This window comes from Myxozyma melibiosi, assembly GCF_037950935.1.
Source record: "Myxozyma melibiosi strain Phaff 52-87 chromosome Unknown BZA70scaffold_3, whole genome shotgun sequence".
NCBI classification, from domain to species: domain Eukaryota; kingdom Fungi; phylum Ascomycota; class Lipomycetes; order Lipomycetales; family Lipomycetaceae; genus Myxozyma; species Myxozyma melibiosi.
The window spans coordinates 65104-84719 of NW_027042917.1; the positions used below are offsets into that span (position 1 = coordinate 65104).

A 19616-nucleotide genomic window follows, 5' to 3' on the forward strand; every position below is an offset into this window, starting at 1 on the left:
CAGCCCTGAAGAGTCAACAACAACAACAACAGCAGCAACAGACAAATGTCCGCGGACCGTGGCCTTTGCTCTGCTCTGCTTTGAAAGACTCTACCCGCATTCCTTCCTTTGGCGTTGACCTGACATCGACATAGAGACAGGATGACTCTTGTCCGGCGGGTGGCGGACCCAAGTGGGAAGCTCAGGCCGCGGCCTCTTCCGCTGTCAGACTCTGCTCTGAACCCTCCGCGGACTTTCGGGTGGTTTTCAGCCCTCTTTCTGCTCTGTTCTGCTGTCTGTTCTGTTCTGTTGTGCTGTTCTGTTCTGTTCTGTGCTGTTCTCGTTGCTTCTTCTTCTACTGTTATCATTCTTGTTATAATCTTCTGTATATTCTTCTTGTACTAGTCAGTCTTCACCGCAGTATATATCCGACTCACAAACCAATACGACCCCAAAAACGCAACCGTGCCAGTGCAAAGCCCGTACACCGCGCACGCAATCAACGAATAACTGAAAAACAGCAGCCCAGACACAAACCCGCTCACCGTCAGCCGAGCAAAGTAATACCACACCGAGTACAAAAAGATCCACACTCCCGCTCCTGAGCCCACGAAGAACGACCGCCACCACCAGTTATAGTCCTCCGCGCACAACTGCACGTACGTCGTCACGATCGAGATCTCGACTACCGTCACCATCTCAATCACATACGTCAGACCCAGAAAACTGTACATGTAGTAATACCCCGTCTTGTCCTGCCACACCGACTTTAGAATAAACAGCAACTCAATCAGAATCACCGCAAACTCAATCAGCCCGCCAAACGCAACCGAAAACTCCAGACTCATGTACCAAGGCCTCATCGGGATCTGTCGCGGAATCGCCTTTATCCGCGTCGGGCTCTCGATCGCTGGCCGCCGGAATCCAATCCACGCCCCAACTATCACCAGCGGCACTAGAATCAGAAGCCACATGCTGATCAACGCTACCAGCGTTCCGAACGGAATCGCTGACGACGACGACTTGCCCCACGAGAAAAAGTTGATCACAAATACAAATCCAAGCAGCGCCCCTGGAACCAGCATCGATGTCTTATAATTAACCGTTAGCCTTTGCTTCATCTTCGTGCTCATTTAAATCACCCACCCTCAAAGCATTCTTCAGCCACTTCACTCCCTTGAACGACTTGTACAGTCTCGAGCTAAAGTATCCCGAAAACACCCTATCCAACCATGTCAGCAACATACTCCTCTCCTTCAACTAGTTCTACTCACCCCGCAAAGACAAACAGAAACAGAGCCAGACTAAGAAACCCGCCCCGGTGACTCGGACTCAAAAACCCCAGCGTCGCAAACCCAAGCACCGCAAGCCCCATCACAAACATCTGCACTCCTGCTCCAATCAGCGACGCCAAAACGCCCTTGTGCACCGGCGGTCGAAACACATCTCCGTGCAATAACTTCCATCCACTGATGTCTTCCGGCAAGTCCTTGTCATCCTCGCCGTGACTGTCTTGGTTATACGACTGAATGTCGCGCGAAAGCGTGCGCACCATGATGATCGCCACCACAACCGTCAGCAGAGAGATAATCACAAGCGAGTTGATAATCGCAAGCCAGTGAATCTTGTCCGAATCGTTGTTGTTCAAAAAATACAGATCCCATCGGTTGGCGTACGTGATCTCGAGATCTTCCTTGAAATAAACAGAGTACGAATAACTGATCTCCATCTCTTCCTTTGTCGGATCAAGTGCCAGCTTTCGTCCATCTTTTACCTTTCGACGGCATTCCGCATACTCTTGCGCAATCCTAAACAACAACTCATCAGTACTCAACTCCCAGCTCCTTCACAGTAAGTTGACCTACGATTTCGGATACACCTCAAACGCAACAATCTGCTTTCGCGACGGATCCTGTTCAAGAGGCCGATATCGCACAATCATCGTAACGTGGTTGTTGAGATATGCCACGTCATTCTCATACGACCCGAGCTTGAATCCAGAGGCGTAGTATTTGTGTGTTTTGTCCACCGACACGTACGATGTCGCGCCGGGCAAGTCATCCAGCAACCTACATCTATATCAGCCCAACCGCTCTTAAACTTCTCTCCAGAACTCTCCACACAACTCACCACTCCACGACATAAGAATTCCGAATCAGCGACACCGCGCGCTCAACATCCCCGCTCTTCACCTTCCGAGTGCACAACGTCGCGCACTCGACATCACTCCCCATCTCAATCACGTAGTCCGACCCCGCAATCCGATCGCCGCGCAAAATCTCTCCCAGATTAAGACCCACGCGCTCGTTCGTCGACGGACACACGAACGGAAGCCCGTCGTATGCGTACGGAAGCTGCGTCGTGTCGGAGGCGACCTTGTTCACCATCAGCGGGATACGCTCGCCGTCCGCAAACGACTGCGAGGACCAGCCTAGTACATCATTCAAAAGTAGATGAGCAAGTGCGCTACACTGAATAGCAAAGCAGAGAGAAGGAATCAGGGCAGGAGACATACTCGTGAAATCGAACGCATTAGCAAGTCCGAGCAAGGCCGGCAGCGCTCTCAGCGCGAGCAAAGCACACTTCATTCTCGTTCTTTCTCTTCCTCTCTCAAAACAAGAGTCTATGCTGCAGCACAGTTATAGCAGACCAAAAAGGGATTCACAAGAACGCAACGAAGAGCGAATCTGCGCAATGTGATGAGTTGCTGCTCGATCCGTGGCTGCGGATTCGAGTTGCGCGTTGCGAGGACGAAATCTGGTTTTAAGCTTTTGATCGTGCGGCTCACTGAACACGTGCCTGCTCATCTCCAACTCAACGTCTTTCTGCTTCCTGACCTCCTTCTTCTTATCTCATCATCGTTTATCTTCTGTTGTCTGCTTTCTTCTGATACAATGCCTCCTTCGAAGAGACTCGAGAAGCTCTCTGCAATTGCGCACCTGGACTCGCAGCAGTCTTCCTCGCAGCAATCGACCCAGCTGCTCATGGAGGTCGACGAGCTCGTATGATAGACATCTCTTGACTTATCTCTTCTTTCAGATCTTACATATCTTCTTCCTCCTCGCAGCCGCGACATCATCCGGCTTCTGTTTCTGCTCCAGAGCAGGTAGCTACGCTTGTAATGCACACCGCAGCTGAGAAGAAAAGTGTGCTGTCCCGCGTCCTCTGTCTGCCGCACTCACTCACTCTCATCATAGTCATCTCTCTACTCCACGACCGCGAGTTTACCGTCGGTCGTAGGTCCTCATGGTGATATCTCCCTCAGCGCTCTCTACTACACAGCCTCTCTAACGATCTCAAAACTCAGTGACCAAGTCGTAGCTCACAGCGCCGTCAGCAGCATCCACTTCACCATCTACACCGTCAAATTCGACGACTCCAGCGCCCCGCTCGTCTACTGCTGGGACCGCAGCCGCAACGGCACCTTCCACAACCGTCGCATCATCGGCCACGACCGCCGCATCTTGCTCTCTGACGGCGACGAACTCGAGATCAGACACGCGTGCTCGTTCGAGTTCCACCAGCAGCGCGCCGGACCCTGGACCGCCGGCGATCCAACTCTTGACGAAGACAGGCCGCATATCAAAGACTACGAGATCTCATCCCGCGCGCTCGGACACGGGACTTTTGGCCGCGTGCTGCTGGCGACTGAGCGGAAATCTGGCCGGCAGGTCGCGTGCAAGATCATTGATACCAGAGGCAACTCGATCCGAATGATCAAAGCAAAGACCGAAATCGCAATCTTGCAGCGTCTTCGCCATCCAAACGTTGTCTCCGTCTACGATGGACTCGTCATCCGGAATCGAATGTAGGTGGTTATTATTGTACTCACTGACGACCGACTGCTAACGTTTGTAGTTACATACTTGAGGATCTGTCTGGAATCTAACTCTTTGCGAATTACGACCATCCGCTAACTCTCAGCCACAGAATCACGGGCGGCGATCTATTCAGCTACCTCTCCGACGGCGAAAACATGTCTTCCATCCCCGAAGCAGAAGCTCTACTGATAACCTTCCAGATCCTCAAAGCTCTCGAGTACCTCCACCGCAACAACGTCATCCACCGAGACCTCAAGCTCGACAACATTCTCCGCGTGTCGCAGCACCCAGGCGCCAGGGTCGTGCTCATCGACTTTGGGATCTCAAAGTACGTCCGCGACGGCGCGCGGCGCATGACGACCGTCGTCGGCACGCCCGAGTACGCGGCGCCCGAGGTGGGATTCGCGGGACTCGCGCCGGCGGCAGGCACGCAGCGGAAGTTTGCGAAAACAGAGAAGAGCGGGTACGACAAGAAATGCGACCTGTGGAGTTTAGGCGTGATTCTCCATATCCTGCTCTCGGGTATTATTAAATAGTGTTGCCTTTCTTCATTCCGCGTTGGCTATAATTTTTATGGTTTAGGGATTTCGCCGTTTTACGATGTGTCGCAGAATAGTAAACGGATGGCGTTGAAAGCGGTTTCCGGAAAATTAGACCTTTCTAATCAATACTGGAAAGATATCAGTCCAGCGGGTACCATCGTTTCATTTCCTGATCAACTGGTTTCGATGAATCTTTAACAAGCTGACTGTCAAATAACCAAACTACAGCCAAAAGCCTCGTCCGCAGACTCCTCTGCGTCGACCCCGAAACCCGCTACTCGGTCGAAGAATGCTTTGAACACAGCTGGATCGCAAACCAACTTTCCGTGCTCGAATCGATTTACCAGGAGAAAATCGTGGCCGGCTGGCAGCCGCCGCCTGATGAGCAACATCGCTTGAGTCTGGCGGATAGTCAGAGCGCGGACGGAGATGGCGGGCTCGTGTAAGGCGTGGGTGCTTGCTTGCTTTGTTGCTCGCATGCTGGATATCTGCTTTTCTGTCTGCACTGTCTTGCTCTTTGCTCTTTTGTTCAAGTTATTATAGTCAAGATAAGTTATGGGCTTGCGAAAGATATTAGTAATAAAGATCACGTGATATGGAATTTATGTCCCGCGCGGCTCACATGTAATCAACTTTTTTCTGCCATCAATAGAATACTCTGCGATTTGCATAGCTGATAACACAGTCTCTTGATTTTGAAGACAAGAGGCGGAAACTACAGACAACAGAATAGACCAAGAAGAATCATAACAGAAAATGGCTGCGAATCTCTGGCTTGCGGCGTCGGACAACGACATCCGCGCCGTCGAAGCGCTGTTAGTAACCGGCACCAACACCGCGAACGACAAAGACCCGCACGGCTACACTGCTCTGCACGCAGCAGCCTCGTACGGCCATCACGATCTGCTGCGGTTGCTGGTTAAGCGGGGCGGCGACGTGAATATCCTGGACGAGGACGGGGAGACGCCGTTGTTTGTGGTGGAGAAGGTTGAGACTGCGAAGGTGTTGATCGAGGAGTTGGGTGCGGATTGGAAGGTCAAGAACGACGAGGGCGTGACGGCGCGGGAGAAGTTGCAGAAGGATGTGGAGGAGGATGGGGAGCCTTTTGAGGAGGTGGTGGGGTATTTGAAGGGGTTGGAGGATGGGACCGAGGCAGGCGATGAGGGGATCGAGAGTATGCAGCGGCGGATTGCGGATGCGATTCCGAGCGGGTCGGGGATGTCGGTGTCGATTCAGAGGGTGGGTGAGCCGGCTGGGGAGGGGAAGACGATGAGGTGGCGGCGGAGAGAAGGAGACGGATCGATGAGGCGATGAGGTCTGATAATCCGGAGGAGAGCGTGCGGAGGTTAGTTGAGGAGGCGGTCAGGTTGCAGTTGGGCGATGGCCGCACGGAGGAGGAGCGAAGTGTGCGGAGGAAGGTGTAGGTGATTGTTTTAGAGCTATTGCGTTGTATTATAGGTTTTCGTTCAAGGTATATTACACATTTATAAAGATATGTTCAGATATAGACAAGATATATACAAATCCTAGCCACTCAAAACCGCCTTAACAGCCGCATCGGTAGCCTTCTGGATCTTAGTCAAGTACTCCTTATTCAACGCCTCGATCTTCGTCTCGAGCGAGCGCACGACGTCCTTGCTATACGACGCCTGCTTCATCTTTTTAATCTCGACCAGCGCGTCCTCGCGCGCGGACGCGAGCGTCGCGATCGCGGCCGTAGACGAGTTCTGGCCCGTCCGGACTTTCAGCGCTGCAGCCTTGATCGCGTTCGCAGTCTCCTTCCGCGTCTCCGCGGTCGGGGCAGGGATCGGGATCAGCAGGTTCTGGCGGTTGGTGGAGTCGATTACGGGGTTCATGTTGAGGTTTGCGGCGAGGATCGCGCGTTGGATGTTTGTCACCATCTGCGAGTATGTTAGCAACAATTTAGAAAGAAGCTGGTGAGAAGTAGCTGGGGAGACGTACGTCTGGATCGTAGACGGTGATCAAGATCTGTCGGCCGCCGCGGGAGGTAACCTGCGCAACACTATCGAGCTGCGTCTTCTCGTTGTCATATCCCTGAACCTTCAACCGATTAAGCACGTTCAAATCCGCCTTTCCAAGTCTTAGCTGCTGCACAATCTCGTTGAACTTCTCGACGATCTTGTCCGCAGCCTGCTTATACTCCTTGACGTCGTACATCGGCACTGAAATGTCCTCGTCCTCGACCGCAGGCGCGTTTTTAGATCCTTTCTTTGCGTCGCGTTTCGAGGCAGGTGTGTCGCTGGCCGAGGTGGACTTTTTCGAGGTCTTGGAGCGTTTGGCGAGCAGGATTGGGGAGGTTGAAAGCAGACGGGTCGGGTTCGCGAGCCATTGTCTTTGAGTACTGTTAGTTGCTAGTTCATGTATATCGATGAGAAGATATGCCTCGACCTACCTAGATTCAACCCTGAGCACCCGCGCGGTAGGCACCAGCAGCCGTGACGAAAAAGACCGGATAATCATCTCTATATATACACTACTTGTCTCAACACGAGCGAAGGCAGGACTGCGCAATTCTTACGTACAATTCTATACAGCCGTAGTTCCTCCCGACGAACATCAAGAAATTTTATGGAAAGATTGGAAGCGTAAGCTGAGGGGTTTGTGTACACGTGACGCTGGACGCGCAGATGTCGATCTTTAGATGATCGTCGAGGCTGCGATCGAGCGCCGGCTTGAGTCTACGTGTTGTTGTTGTTAGTTGTAAAATTGTGATGAGCAAGAACGAGGGGGGACGCGGGGGTGGATAGGAAGGGACGACGGTGTTGGGAAGGTGGCGATAAAACCCCGGCCCGAGACCTCCCGAAAACTTCCGGTCTCGCGTCGAAAATAAATAAACCTGAAACTGCAAAAAAGAACAAAGACAAAGAAAAGGAATATGAAAAATAAAAGAAGGAAAAAAGGAACGTGGCGACAGCGCCATTCGCATTCCCGCCGACAAAAAATAAAATAACCCACGACGAACGCGGCGAGGCGGAGTGGCGACTGGCACGTCGTCGCGCGAGTTTAAACGCTCGCTCGCTCGGAGGTCGGGCGGAGTCGGATCACGGATCGAAAATAAGGCGAGAAAAGTAAATATATTGGAGCAGATGGGTATAAATAAATGGGGTCGGTGGCCCGGGGTTTGCTGCAGAGGCGGATAGTGTCTTTGTGCATACTGCAGTACATGGTGGTTGAGAGGAAACAGCACGTTCTTTTTCTTTATATATGATGCGACAGAGTAATTTGAATAACCTGCTCACGACGCTGAAGAGCAGTTGTCTACGGCAAAAAGCAATTTGCAGAAGCAGTCGCTGTGTCCGGATGAACCTGCGACAGCAGCATCCACGGGGGTATTCTGCGCCCGCGATGGCGTTGAAGCGGGAGACGCAGAGCACAGGAGAGATCAGTGAGAGTTTGAAAAAGACCAAAGAGAGGCTTTTGTATTCTTTGCTGCCGATGGAGATCATGATTGCTGGGTGAGTACTTCTTCGTGCACGTTTGAGTCGGTTGAATGATGAGAGCAGTGGTGCTAACGATGAGACGATAGAATGCTTTCGATAATACGAACAACGGTCGGGTTGAAGATCCGGGGGAGTATAATCTCTGCCGCGTACTGCTACTATTATTTCGGAGAAGTGCCGTGCTTGGGATTGCTGGAGCGGTTGGGATGTGTTGAACGAGCCGCTGAGGAGGAGGAGGAGGAGGAGGAGGAAGTCGAGTGATCAGGAGGTAGAGGTTGCATTTGAAAAGTATGATGGAGTATAGACGATTGCATAGAGGGGTATCATAGATAGATAGATATAGACAGCATTGGCAGATAGAGATAAATAGAGATAAAGAATAGATAGTAAGGTCACATAGATATGACCGTTATCCAATATAACCACCGGCAAACGGCCACTTTAACAGAAATAAAGATCGCTAGATCACTCTAAACCCCATATCCACCACAGCCACACCACCCAACCCAGCAGAAACCACACGCGAGACCGTCCCGTGTCCTGATATCTGGTCGAAAGAAAGCGAAAAACGTGAGCGATGCGCGAGCTGCTCGGCGGGCGGCGGCCGCGGCGGCTCGGGTTTTAAGCTTTCAAGGGTCGGAAACGAGCGCCGCACGCTGCCGAGGTAGAGAATGGCTCTGTACTCTGCGCCTGCTTCTTTGTCTTTTGCCTTTCGACTGTGTTCTTTGACTGATGACGAGGGGTTTGGCTGCGGTGTTGACGGTATGTGCTTGATATGTGCGGGATACGAGATAATGGGTTCTGATACGCTATCTGTGAGGGGCGCAGACTACTCCGCTGCCTCTAAACGAGCGACGAGCGACTGCCCGCCGATCTGGATATTGGTGAGAAAACGTCCAATGTCTCGCATGAGAACCTGGATACCAAAGCCATGTTACGAAACTCGCGTAGCGGGCCGAGATATCTCATAGTGCAGATACTGACTGTTATTGTCATAGTGTGCCGCAGAGTCCCCACATAACCAGTACCGCGTCTGCGCACCGCGACGTTTACGGGCAGATTATAATGTCCTCAGAACACGAACGCAGATCTTTTCGGGATAGACTTAGCGCTACTTCATATCTCTAGCACGTTTTGATATGCAGAACAGAGCATGCGTGAGCGTTAGCTGCGGGGGCTGGCTGGGTTTCCTCTTCATCGACTCTGTGGTGAACGGCCAACGCTCTGCTGCTGTTGCTGCTGTGACGAGTCGGTATGACCTCTTAGCGATGCTCAGGTGTCGTAATATGAGTGGATTATTTGGATCAGCAGGGTTGCAACGGGCAGGGTGCAGCGGTGTCGGAGTCGACCTCGACTCGGGCGGGGGCCATCCCATGCCAGGTTAAAAACACGATCTGCAAACTGTTGCTTGCTCTTTCCTCTTCCTGACGAATGATAAGCGTCGGGTCGCGGCGAGAATGGGACGGATGAGCGGCAAGGAAACGGTCTGGGAAGGTTTGCGCGCAGGTCGTGCTCAGGCTAGACGTTTTGTCCCCTTTGCGCGTCGGCCGGCCGTCGAGCTTGGTGGGCGCGAAGGTATCTCGCCTGGCGGTCTGAAGGATTCGGACTAATGCGGGCGGTAGGAAAGCTTGGTAGAGAGGGAGTTTCAAGACATGAATAGGCTTTAGAAGTTGACTGGATGTCAAGTGTTAAGCGACGATGTCGATGTGCCAGAACAGTGGGTCGGGAGCAGGACAAAGAGGAGGCGAGCAAATTGAGACAGAACGAATAGAAAACCTAGAGAGAATGTAAATGAATTAAGAACGGCCACGGGCGTAAAAGAGAGGCGGGAGCGCGCTGACCTGCCGTAGTTGCGCTGGGATGGGTTTGATCGGCGTGAAGCTCGGCGCAGATGTTGTTTCGCGAGATCTTCCCCTATTTCGCAAGTAGTCTGGGCATGGTCCGAGGGATCAAAGTGGAAGGCTTACTGTGTTTGATGAAATAACTGTTCATGTAAGTATGGGCTGATGGGAGAGCAGCGGGCATGAGTCTCAGGTAGGGGGGATAGTTGGTCAAACAGAGGTGCGTGCTGCTAGCGGGCGGGTCGTGTGCAGAGCGAGGATGGATACGAGCCGGACGCGCTGTCAGCGAGCACGGTCGGTTACGGATTAGGGTGCGCTACAGCGGGTGATCATTTTTGGGTTTTGGTAGTTCTGTTTGCTATTCTGGGTGGTGGGTTCTTTGGATCTGCGCGGGGGAGAAGGCGCTAGTGGGCATGGGATGGTCTGCTGGACTTGCGGACGGGCGGACGTACGAGGGCGGACGTACGAAGGCGGGCGGCGGATGGGTTGTCTAGGATAGGCAATAGTTGGGCTTCGAGTGGGTGTAGAGGAGGACATTGAGGGATTTAGCTATGAGAAATACAGAGTCGAATGGTCGGCGAGGACGATCAGGGATGTCGAGAGGAAGGAGAGGCGGAAGCAAGAGTGGCGATGAGGAGGCAGATCAGGTGGGAGCATTCGATCTTTAGGGTTTAGAATTTCGCTTTCTGTTTTCTTGTTCTTTCGCGGCGTGAAGCCTTTTAGAAATGTGACAGGTCCGTTCGAGAACAAGTCTTTTCGGAGATGAAGTGAGAGAATAGGAGCGCGGGCGGGGTGAATTGCGGTCGAGAAGGCGTAGAAGAGGTGGTCACGGGAGGCAAAGAGGAGAAAAGTAGGCGAAAGCCGACAGAGGGCAGAGGAAGGGACTGGATAGAGTTGGGGGAAAAGCACGTGAGTAATTGAGTTTGTGGCCAAGATTGTGGTTTCTCGAATCATGGTAGGCATCTGTGCGCAGATATGTCAGTTTGTCAGGCGGCTTAGGATGGATGATGAGATAGAGATAGAGATAGGAGTAGAGAGGAGAGAGGAGGAGAGGGACTTGGAGAGTAGAGAGAGGGAGTGGAGAGGAGAAGAGAGAGATGGTGGATCCAGAAGGAGAAGGTCGAAGAGAGCAATGCACGCACTGATTCCTATGTTTCTATTATCTCATCGTCTTTTTCTTTCTCTTTTCTTTTGTTTTCTTTCTAGTTTTCATTCGCATATTTGATATTTGCTGGTTATTATTAGACCTGCGCAGATAAAGAAGCCGAAGAAGGCATTCGAGAACGGGAAAAGATAAGGTTTTGAAGGCAAAGAGACAGGAGAAGCAGAGATGGCGTGTTTTTAACATGGCGTGTTTTTTTTCACCGCCCCGCTCTCTGCTGCCACCCTGATCCACGGCAGCCTGTCTTGTTTTCTTTTGGTATTGTGATGTGTTTAGCTGTTTAGTTGTTTGATGTTATTTGTTTGTTTTGTTGGCTGTATTTTATTATTAAAAAAAACAGAGCACAAACATCGTACAGACCAGTAAAGAAAGGTACTTAGTAAGCAAATAAGGTTCATAGGCGAGAGTCGGGTTCTGGTATTCCAGCAGAGCAAATGCAGGGTGCTTGGCTATAATCTCGCTCTCTTAGTCGTCGCTCGGTGCGGGCGAGAGTGGCGACGGCGCGAGAAGATCGTCGAGCGAGCCGGATGCAAGCCTTGCAAGCCTGAGAGGCGAATATGAAAGGCGGACATGAACCTTAGCAGGAGGAGCTGCAGGATCTTTTATGCGCAGCTGGCCTGATCTGCGCCAGTTGAGCTGGACATCGTAGTGGACGCTGGCGATAGCAATAGACAAGAGATGAGCATCTGTATCAGTAGACCTCAGCAAAGTCATCAAACAGCGAGGATCTGCAGAGGACAATGACTTGCACTCAACACCACCACTTCCTCAGTATACACCAGTTAATATCCATCCAGTCATCCATTCCTGTCGGTGGCCGCGGTCGAAAAAGCAACGGGATCTGTGTCGCACATGGCTGAGCTTCCGAGATCATGTGGCTGGTGAATTCTCGACGCGGCGGTGCAACGGCGGTACCGAGTCCCGAACCTTCTTGACGAGCCCAGCACCGCGACGCGCGCCGCACGCATAAAAGATTAAAGGTCGAAAGAGGAAAATAAAAAAATAAAAATAAAAATAAAAATCCGGCGATGATGTTACGAAGCCCACCGGGCTCTGTGCCGTAGCTGACCTGGCCCACCTGCATATATTCCTCGCCCCTCCTCCTCTGCTTGTCGTCGACCCCTCTGCCTCTGCTTCCTACCTCCTCTCCGCACTCTTCTTCCACTTCCTCCCTCCCCCCTCCCTCCCCCACTCACATCCTCTGCGCTCCTCCCGCCCCCGTCGGCGCCAACCGCTGCCCAGCTCACCCTCCGCCATCCACCACCACGGCCTCCACACTCCTCCGCGCCCCGGCGCCCATGAGCGCTTTCTCCTCCGCGTCTGCCCTCTCTCAGCTGCAGCCCCACCACCGCCGCGGTCCATGGTCTGCCGCCGAGGACGCCCGTCTGCTGGCCCTCATCGAGCGCCACGGCCCTACAAACTGGGTCCGCATCGCCCAACTCCTCGGCACCCGCTCCGCAAAGCAGTGCCGCGAGCGCTACCATCAGAACCTCAAGCCCTCGCTCAACCACGCGCCCATCTCCGCCGAAGAGGGTCAGCTGATTGAAGCCCTCGTCGCCCAGCTCGGCAAGAAGTGGGCCGAGATCGCGCGCCATCTCGCGGGCAGGTCCGACAATGCGGTCAAGAACTGGTGGAACGGCGGCGTCTCGCGACGGCGTCGCGGCTCGCAGGATCGCGAGCCAAGCGCAGAGTCACCCTCCCAGCTCTACGCGTCGACCTCGCCCGCGTCCGCCCAGCAACACCCACCGCCGCTCTCGTCTTCCTCCACGTCCTCGTCCGCGCCGCTGATGGCCAGCTCCAGCAGCATCTCCTCGCCTGATTCGTTAGCTGCCACCTCGCGCGACGACGTCGTTTCCTACGCATCCTCGTCCATCTACGCACCCTACGGCCACCCCGCGTCGTCGTATGCCAATTCGTCTGCGCAGTACACGAGCTATTCGGCACCTATTTCTGACGATGCCGCGGCTGACTTTTATCGAGCGTACCCACAGCAACAACAACAACAACAACAACAGCAGCAGCAGCAGCAGCAGCCGTACTCCACCGCCATCGCCTACCCGCCCCAGTCCGTCCCTCAGTCTGTCCCCGCATACGGCGCTCAGCAGCAGTATGCCGCCTTTGTCCCCCAGCAGAGCCAGTACGCGCATCCTCAGCAGCAGCAGCAGCGGCAACAAACATACGCAATGCAGTCCTCTATCGCCTACCTGCCTTCGCAGCACCAATACGCGCTGCAACAGGCGCCCCAAGAAAGCAACCCAGCCAGCAGCAATATTCAACTGAACAGCAGCATGCAGCGCATGAACGGATACCAGCCGGCGATGGCGTCTATCGAGAGTCAATACCGCAGTTCGATGACGGGTCTGATTGACGATGGTCTGCAGGGCTTGATGGTGCAGCCCTTGCCGCGGCAGGATACAGCAGCATACCTGCCGTACCGGACGACAAGCGAGGCGAGTTATTTACGGCACCAGAACCCCGAGGCGGCGGCAGTGCAAGCGCAGTACGAGGCGTACGTCGCGAGCGTGCAGCGGCGGATTGCGGCGGGCGAGGTCATTGACGAGGAGGAGGAGCAGAAGCTGCGGGATCAGAGGATGAATATCAACCGGCTTCTGATGTGATGTGAGAGATAAGTATATATGTATATTGCGAACGGAGTAGGCGTTTGGTGATTTCTGATGCACTGCGAGTGTCGATTGTGCTGTTTACCTGTTTTTGGATGTTCCTGTACATTATTCTGAGTATTTCCGGTCTGTGAATGTAATTAATTGCCCATATGGAAGCTGCTCCGCGAGTACTCGGCCAAGGTTTAGCGCTGGAACTCAAACTTAGGGCGCAGAACCTTATCAGGCACTAGCGCGATGCTAAGAAGTGGTGCCATAATCAACCCACCGCCGGGTGGGCTGGCATAGTTAAGGTTCGGGATAAGGTTGGCGCTAGCACCCGCAGAGTTCTGTTTGCCCACTCGCGCACGCCTTCGCCTCGCGAGCGGTGGTTTCCAGGCCGGTGGAGGAGGAGCAGGCCCCGGGCGGGCTCGCTAAATCGCGGTCGTCGAGTGTCATAACCACCCCGGAGTAAGCGATGCGCAACCGTGGCCGCGTTCAGAGCCTTGTCCGTCGTCAATTGCCCTGGTTCGGGGCCGGCCTGCTGCGCTCTGGCTGAAATGAACCAGATCCATACTCAATCGCTGATAACGCAGCTACCAAGATGCAGCCTGCACACTAGCCAGCGCTGCCTCTGCAAAATACTGCGGTGCTAACCTGTAGCAGACAAGCCTGTCTCTCGCGCTATAAATCCTGCATTTCTATCGCGCTCTGCGTTCGCTCGACCGCCGCTGCTTCTCAACGCTCGTCTACCTGCCTCCTTTGGGTTTGTGTAGTCCTTCGCCTCCTGTCTTTAGCCCTCCTCCTCCTCCTCCTCCCCTCGCCGTTCCAACGGCCCGAAAGATAAAACCCCCCCTCGCCACTACACCACGCCGGATCAGAGCAACTCTTCAGAACACCCCGCGCCCTCTTTTCTTTTCCTCTTTCTTCTCCTCCTCTTTAGCTTTATGCTCCCTTTGTATTCGTAGCGACGATGGTCTTCTCGATGGCGCGCCGGCCGACAACAGAGTTTGGCTAGCGTGTCGCTCGCTCCATCACATCAACCGCCGCCCTCGCCAGTCTTCTCTGTCTGCGTGCGCGTGCGTGTGTGTGGTGCCGCCTGCCTGCGTGCGGCCCAGCGCGCCGGCATCGTTCTGTCGCTCTACACTATGCGTTGACTACTCTACGCCACTACCCTCTCTGTCTCTTTCATGGCACTCTGTCATAGCAGCGGATAAACGAAGCCACCGTTCCTGTAATTAACACCACCACCACTGCCATCAGCCTGTCTTCACGCGACGCGGGCGAGCAGCAATCGGAATACGAGCCGGGACAGATATCCGAGCGAGATCCGAGCGAAATTTGAAACCCGAGCTGCTGCAACATCTTGCAAAACTCTCCTCCACGTCTCCCTCCTTGCTTGCGTCCGCTTTTGGGGGGTCCAACGTCGGCGGGCGTAGAAGAATTCTGTTTCTGCTTCTGCTTCTGTCGTAGGTGATGGATGGAGAGCGAAGGGTGCGGAGGACGGGGGGCACTAAGCTATATTTGGCTTAGCGCTGCTTTTGTTTTTTCCTACTGCGAATGCGTTCTTTCTGTGTATTTTTTAGTAAGTAAAGATCACTAGGCAAGTACGTGGTGGATATTCCGGATGAATTTTTAGAAAGAGCAAACGGGTGCAACCAAAGTCATACTAGTATGGTCATAACAGTATGGGTCTGCAAAGGTAGCACTGTAGCACTAGATGGACAGGATAAGCGAGTTATGATAAGCGAGTGCGATTGTTGCATCGTTGTGAAGAGACCGTTGATTGCTGTTATAAAATTCGGCTTTTCAGATGGTGTTCAGATTTGATTAGCTGGAGTTGCGAGTGATCCTCTGTTGAGTTTTCAAAGTGGTGAAAGCTCTTCTCAAGAGATGCTATGAACCCCAAAGTTCCAAATTATAACCTCGTCCTCGTCTATAACCTAGCTCCATAAAATCTTTAAAATCTTTATAACGGAAAACCAGAAAACCAGTGAGACTGATAACGTCGTCAGTCTATAATGTCCCTGACCCTGTCCTGTCCTGTTCTGTCGTATCTTGTCTCGTTTAATGAAGCATCCAACGACCTGGTAAATGAACCCACGAGGAAAACTAAAAATGTCCACGCGTCTGGGCCCTGGACGTATCGTTTGCGATTTCCTTTCTGCTCGTTTTTTGTTATGGTATTATATTAATGCGTCTTTTTGAGAGAAGAAATAAGTAGGTGTTTTCGGGCGAGACGAGACGGCGGGATCAGATTAGAGTATACGTATGCAGAACGACACGAGGTGCTATAAGCAAAGAGCAGCGCATTAGACAAATTGTCTAAATCCGACAACAGAAAAATTCGTACCGGTTCAATTTATCTTCTATGGAACGAAATGAACTGCCGTTATTCTCTCCATGGCTTGACAAAGGTAGGTGCGCAGGTATCTTCGCCGTCGATGCTCTCAGCAGCACTCTTCAGCAGGTTCATTCCAATAGGGCTTCAATCACAGTTTCGTCCAGCAAATTCCACGCTCCGTACGCGCCCGACGCTAAGATAAGCACTTTGTCGAGCAACAATTGGATGGAGAAAAAGCCAGAATAAGAGAATCGAGCAAGGGCCAGTTGGGTGGTCTGTCGTGGCGCAGGATCTAGATAAGCAAGGTTTGGGTGGGTGGATTAGTCGAGGTTCAATCTAATTGCCTGATTAGGTCTGTAATAAAGCTGAGAAGATGACAGTATATCTTTCAAGGATTTTTTGAATATATATATTTTATATTTTTATTTTTCTACTTACGCCTCTATTTATACTGTTATATTTAAGCCTCTCCCATTTACTTTCTCACAGCAATCTCAATATCTGAGTCGCTGTTCGAATACAGTCCCAATGCGATCTTATTCTTTACCGAGAAAATAAGGTATGAATATGAAAATAAAAAGATTGAAAAAGGAGAAAGTGTGGGAAGTTGTGGAAAAAGCGCGGGTGCGAAGTATTTGAGGAATGGATGGAATAAGGTGGTCTGCATTTCCGGATTAGGGTGTGAGGACTGAGTGCGTGTTTCTGTTGAGTGGGATTTAAATTCTATTCCTATTTTTATTTTTATTTTTATTTTTGTATTTTAGTTCAGTATTTCTGCAAGCAGTTCGCGACTAGAAGTAGATTTACGAAATCGATTGAATGATCCGGATCTTTATCTTCACCCATATTGGCCAATATAGCATAGCTTAATGCGCTTTAAGTCTAATATAATCGAGACCTGGTCAACGCCCAACAAACCTGCACTTGCTCGACACTATTTTTGCCTAAATCCTGTGTTTTGTGCCCTACGCATGCCGGCTAATGTCAGCTAGCAGCTAGCGGCAGCCCTAGCGACGATGCGGAAATACGGCTGCTACCGACGGCCGAATTTCCATCTACGCAGCGAAAGTCAAAACCAGTAACTTCTTCCTAGCGATGGTGAAGTCGGCGAGCGCAGCAGATAAACCTAAACAGGGCCGGGCCAAGGCAGTCCGCGGCCAGGATGGACATGCGCGCTGCCTGCGAGAAAACGCTATTCGCGCTATCGTCTGCAGGAAGATGCTGTTGCTCGCAAGATGCGGTGCGTCAGCCGCTGTGACCACCTTCTCTTCGCTTCCTTTTCGTACGCGCGTGCGCATGCGTCCTGCTGCTATTTCTGTCGTGTTTGTTTATCGTCCATGCGGGTTGTCTGGCTTTTCTGCGTTTACTAGATACTGGACGGGAGGTGATGGGATCGTATCCAGGTGGTGTATGCAGGAGTTGATAGCTATCGGTCAGCATGCCGTGCATAAGTAAACCGCTGCCAGGCCGTCTAATCTGTCCCCCTCCCCTCCTCGCCATCTGCCTGTCTCTAGTTCGATGTTTACTCGTTAAACAGAGTAGAAATTCTTGATCAATAGCAAAAGACCACCAGACCTCAGTCACCTTATCTCTCACCGATAAAACTGCTGTCTGGACGCTCGTGTGCGAATACTCCCATCGTTCCAAAAAGATGGACCCGAGCTGTCGCTTGCAAATCCTATTCTCCCCCCTTCGTAGACACGTGGGATAACTCGCAGTTCCGACCCCAGCCTCCGTCGGTTTTGTAGTACACCTGTTTAGTCTGTTTTTCGTTTGTCTGCGTGGGTTCTTGTTTTTATTCCTCGTCGTTCCATGCCGGGCAGCTTCATTTGCTTGTTTACTTCTTCGTTCATCCGCGTTTATAACACCGCCTCGATTTTCTATCGTTTTTGACTTATTTTTTCCCTCTCGAATGACTCGTTTCGCAGTGACAGCGGGACACATCTCGCAATCCGCGACAAGACAAGACAGAAAAAAGCACCTCGCAGACAAAGCCGCGGCAAGGTCTAGGCTTAGGCTCAGAAGACTGAGACAACCTGTCAATATCCAGTCCGCTTCAGTCCAGTCCACTCCACCGTCCGCCTCGCTCGCCTCCGTGTGCGGTAAGCGGCAAGTCGAATCGTGGTTAGAAAACAAATCCAGCGGCATGCATACACACTCTTCCTTTTAGCTCTCTCGCTCTTTAGTGCTGGACGCGCGAGCGAACTTTATTCGCGTCTCTCTATCGACCGCGAAGGGGCCCGTCGGCTCGTCGACTCTTTTCGTAACTAAGCCTGCTTAAGGTTTTTTCCGATAAGCCTCGAGATCTTGATGTTGCGTGTGGCGCACCGTACGCGCCCGCCGGTCTCACTACTTTGTCAGAAACAGGCAGCGAGCAGAGAGCGAGGGATAACTCAAACATCTCAAAGCAGAGCCAGAAACAGCCATGTTGCTGAATACTATGCATGTCTCACTTTGGCAGCCGCGCTCACTTACTTTTTTGCTTGGATTGTTTACCATCCCTCTACTCCGGCCACTGATATGATATCAGAGCGATTGATTCTTGCCATATACGCAATCCACTATTCTCTTCATCTTTGTTTGCTTACCTGATTCTTGTTGTTCACTGATCAGCAGGCGGTACCTCCTGATCTCCTGCGCTCCTTCCCGCAGTGGCACTCCCGCTGCCGCCACCACTATCTGTGCTTCCACACTGCAGAAATCCCAACACCTGCATCGCATGGTATCCAAGCAGTCAAAGCCGTCACTTCTGATTCTAATCGGCGGGATTCTGCAGGACGCGGCTGTCATTGTAATATGAGATGCATTGTTGCAATTGGCGTGTCTGAGATGCGATCTGGCGGAGAGGGGTGGGATCTGGTGTTGCGACGACCTGCTCAGTCACCACTGCCCCGTTCTCGATTCATGATGAGGTTCCAGTGATCTCGTTTAAAAGTTCCTCGGAGACGCAGCCTACAAATATTTATTTCCGCTCATACGATAAGCAGAGCATGCACCGTCGCAGCGCAGCAGCTGTGACCAAACCTCTTCCAATTCCAACAGCCGGCACGCATATCCCCATCTGTATCCCAGCCATCTCCGCTCCTGATCCATATCACCAGCCATTTCCCATCGCGGTCACACTGGCTTCTCGCGTCCGACACGGGCTAGGAAAATTCTATTTGAGCGAGGGGCGCAGCCGTGAGCTTGTGTATCGGGCGTGGAAAACGGTGGCGGCCACCGTTGCTTGGCTTCGACGCGCACCCTTTCCTAATAATCATTGGGTGGGTGTTGGAAAGGCACTAGGAGAGCTACAGAGTTCGTTCCCGGAGCTTGAAACGTGTTGACGAGATGAGAAGGGTTGATACTAGTGCATTCGCACCTGTCGATCTCTTCTGCTGATTTGCGTGGTCGTTCTTTCTAAAGCACGCACAGAGTACGCATGCACGACAGTATCGTTTAATCATTTTCAAGCTTTCTCAAACCATCGCTGGCATAAATGTCTGGACTGCTAATTACAAGTCCTAGCTGATGCGCGCTCCGTTTCGTCCTCGAGTGGACCCTTCCCAGCTGCTTCATTTCATTTCACTCGGTTGTCTCGGCTACCGCATCAGCCTTGTCTCTGCTCATCACCTCGACTTTGAGCCTATGTCTCTCTTTTTATGCCCTCCTGCTGTTTTGTCCTCTGTTACACTGCTGCTCTGCTCCTGCCGGAAGCGGTCTAGCTGTTTGTGCCTTCTCTGATGCGTCTACATATGATTGCTCTCCTTTGATTTCATCACCTTTTGTCGTCCAGGCGAAGAAAGCTCGCATAATGCGGAGACGGCCCCACATTCCTGTCTCTATGATCTCCACTCAGGTGATTCTCCGTCGACTGTCTTTATCAT

General features: G+C 52.3%; 7 protein-coding genes across 7 annotated transcripts; 4 read left to right on the forward strand and 3 right to left on the reverse strand.

Moving 5' to 3' along the window:
- Positions 1-380: 380 nt before the first annotated feature.
- On the reverse strand, positions 381-2567 carry BZA70DRAFT_298880 (putative multispanning membrane protein; the record flags this gene model as incomplete). The annotated part of the gene is made up of 6 exons (XM_064914630.1): positions 381-1070; positions 1126-1201; positions 1254-1787; positions 1845-2048; positions 2110-2410; positions 2495-2567. 6 exons carry the CDS (start codon positions 2565-2567, stop codon positions 381-383), a joined length of 1878 nt encoding a protein of 625 aa, XP_064769079.1.
- A 196-nt stretch (positions 2568-2763) lies between these two features.
- BZA70DRAFT_122083 (kinase-like domain-containing protein) lies at positions 2764-4984 on the forward strand. The gene is made up of 7 exons (XM_064909510.1): positions 2764-3125; positions 3177-3228; positions 3287-3787; positions 3838-3855; positions 3910-4322; positions 4383-4493; positions 4571-4984. The coding sequence occupies exons 1-7, from the start codon at positions 3101-3103 to the stop codon at positions 4786-4788; spliced, it is 1338 nt and encodes a 445-aa protein (XP_064769080.1). The 5' UTR covers positions 2764-3100; the 3' UTR covers positions 4789-4984.
- Positions 4985-5098: 114 nt separating this feature from the next.
- Positions 5099-5766, forward strand: BZA70DRAFT_288439 (ankyrin repeat-containing domain protein; the record flags this gene model as incomplete). The annotated part of the gene is made up of 2 exons (XM_064914034.1): positions 5099-5581; positions 5674-5766. The coding sequence occupies 2 exons, from the start codon at positions 5099-5101 to the stop codon at positions 5764-5766; spliced, it is 576 nt and encodes a 191-aa protein (XP_064769081.1).
- On the reverse strand, positions 5763-7113 carry BZA70DRAFT_122166 (ribosome recycling factor-domain-containing protein). Its single transcript, XM_064909511.1, has 3 exons — positions 6756-7113; positions 6305-6695; positions 5763-6243 (listed from the first exon to the last, which is right to left on the reverse strand). Exons 1-3 carry the CDS (start codon positions 6821-6823, stop codon positions 5869-5871), a joined length of 834 nt encoding a protein of 277 aa, XP_064769082.1. The 5' UTR covers positions 6824-7113; the 3' UTR covers positions 5763-5868.
- A 595-nt stretch (positions 7114-7708) lies between these two features.
- On the forward strand, positions 7709-8064 carry BZA70DRAFT_288441 (uncharacterized protein; the record flags this gene model as incomplete). The annotated part of the gene is made up of 2 exons (XM_064914035.1): positions 7709-7818; positions 7890-8064. The coding sequence occupies 2 exons, from the start codon at positions 7709-7711 to the stop codon at positions 8062-8064; spliced, it is 285 nt and encodes a 94-aa protein (XP_064769083.1).
- Positions 8065-9107: 1043 nt separating this feature from the next.
- BZA70DRAFT_266393 (uncharacterized protein) lies at positions 9108-10181 on the reverse strand (the record flags this gene model as incomplete). Its single annotated transcript, XM_064911026.1, has 4 exons — positions 9108-9477; positions 9645-9717; positions 9771-9923; positions 10097-10181. 4 exons carry the CDS (start codon positions 10179-10181, stop codon positions 9108-9110), a joined length of 681 nt encoding a protein of 226 aa, XP_064769084.1.
- A 1923-nt stretch (positions 10182-12104) lies between these two features.
- On the forward strand, positions 12105-12461 carry BZA70DRAFT_236789 (Homeodomain-like protein; the record flags this gene model as incomplete). Its single annotated transcript, XM_064910391.1, has 1 exon — positions 12105-12461. A coding segment is annotated over one exon (357 nt), but the record flags the coding sequence as incomplete, so codon positions are not given.
- Between the last annotated feature and the right edge of the window lie 7155 nt (positions 12462-19616).

What these genes read in the sequence shown, in the direction of transcription:
- BZA70DRAFT_122083 (XM_064909510.1), top strand. Translation starts at nt 3,101, where the DNA reads ATGCACACCGCAGCTGAGAAGAAAA. An exon ending in CACCGCAGCTGAGAAGAAAA is followed by an intron (nt 3,126 to 3,176) that starts GTGTGCTGTCCC and finishes CTCTCATCATAG; the next exon opens with TCATCTCTCTACTCCACGAC. An exon ending in GTCGGTCGTAGGTCCTCATG is followed by an intron (nt 3,229 to 3,286) that starts GTGATATCTCCC and finishes CTCAAAACTCAG; the next exon opens with TGACCAAGTCGTAGCTCACA.
- BZA70DRAFT_122166 (XM_064909511.1), bottom strand. Translation starts at nt 6,823, where the DNA reads ATGATTATCCGGTCTTTTTCGTCACGGCTGCTGGTGCCTACCGCGCGG. An exon ending in GTGCTCAGGGTTGAATCTAG is followed by an intron (nt 6,696 to 6,755) that starts GTAGGTCGAGGC and finishes CAGTACTCAAAG; the next exon opens with ACAATGGCTCGCGAACCCGA. An exon ending in TCACCGTCTACGATCCAGAC is followed by an intron (nt 6,244 to 6,304) that starts GTACGTCTCCCC and finishes ACATACTCGCAG; the next exon opens with ATGGTGACAAACATCCAACG.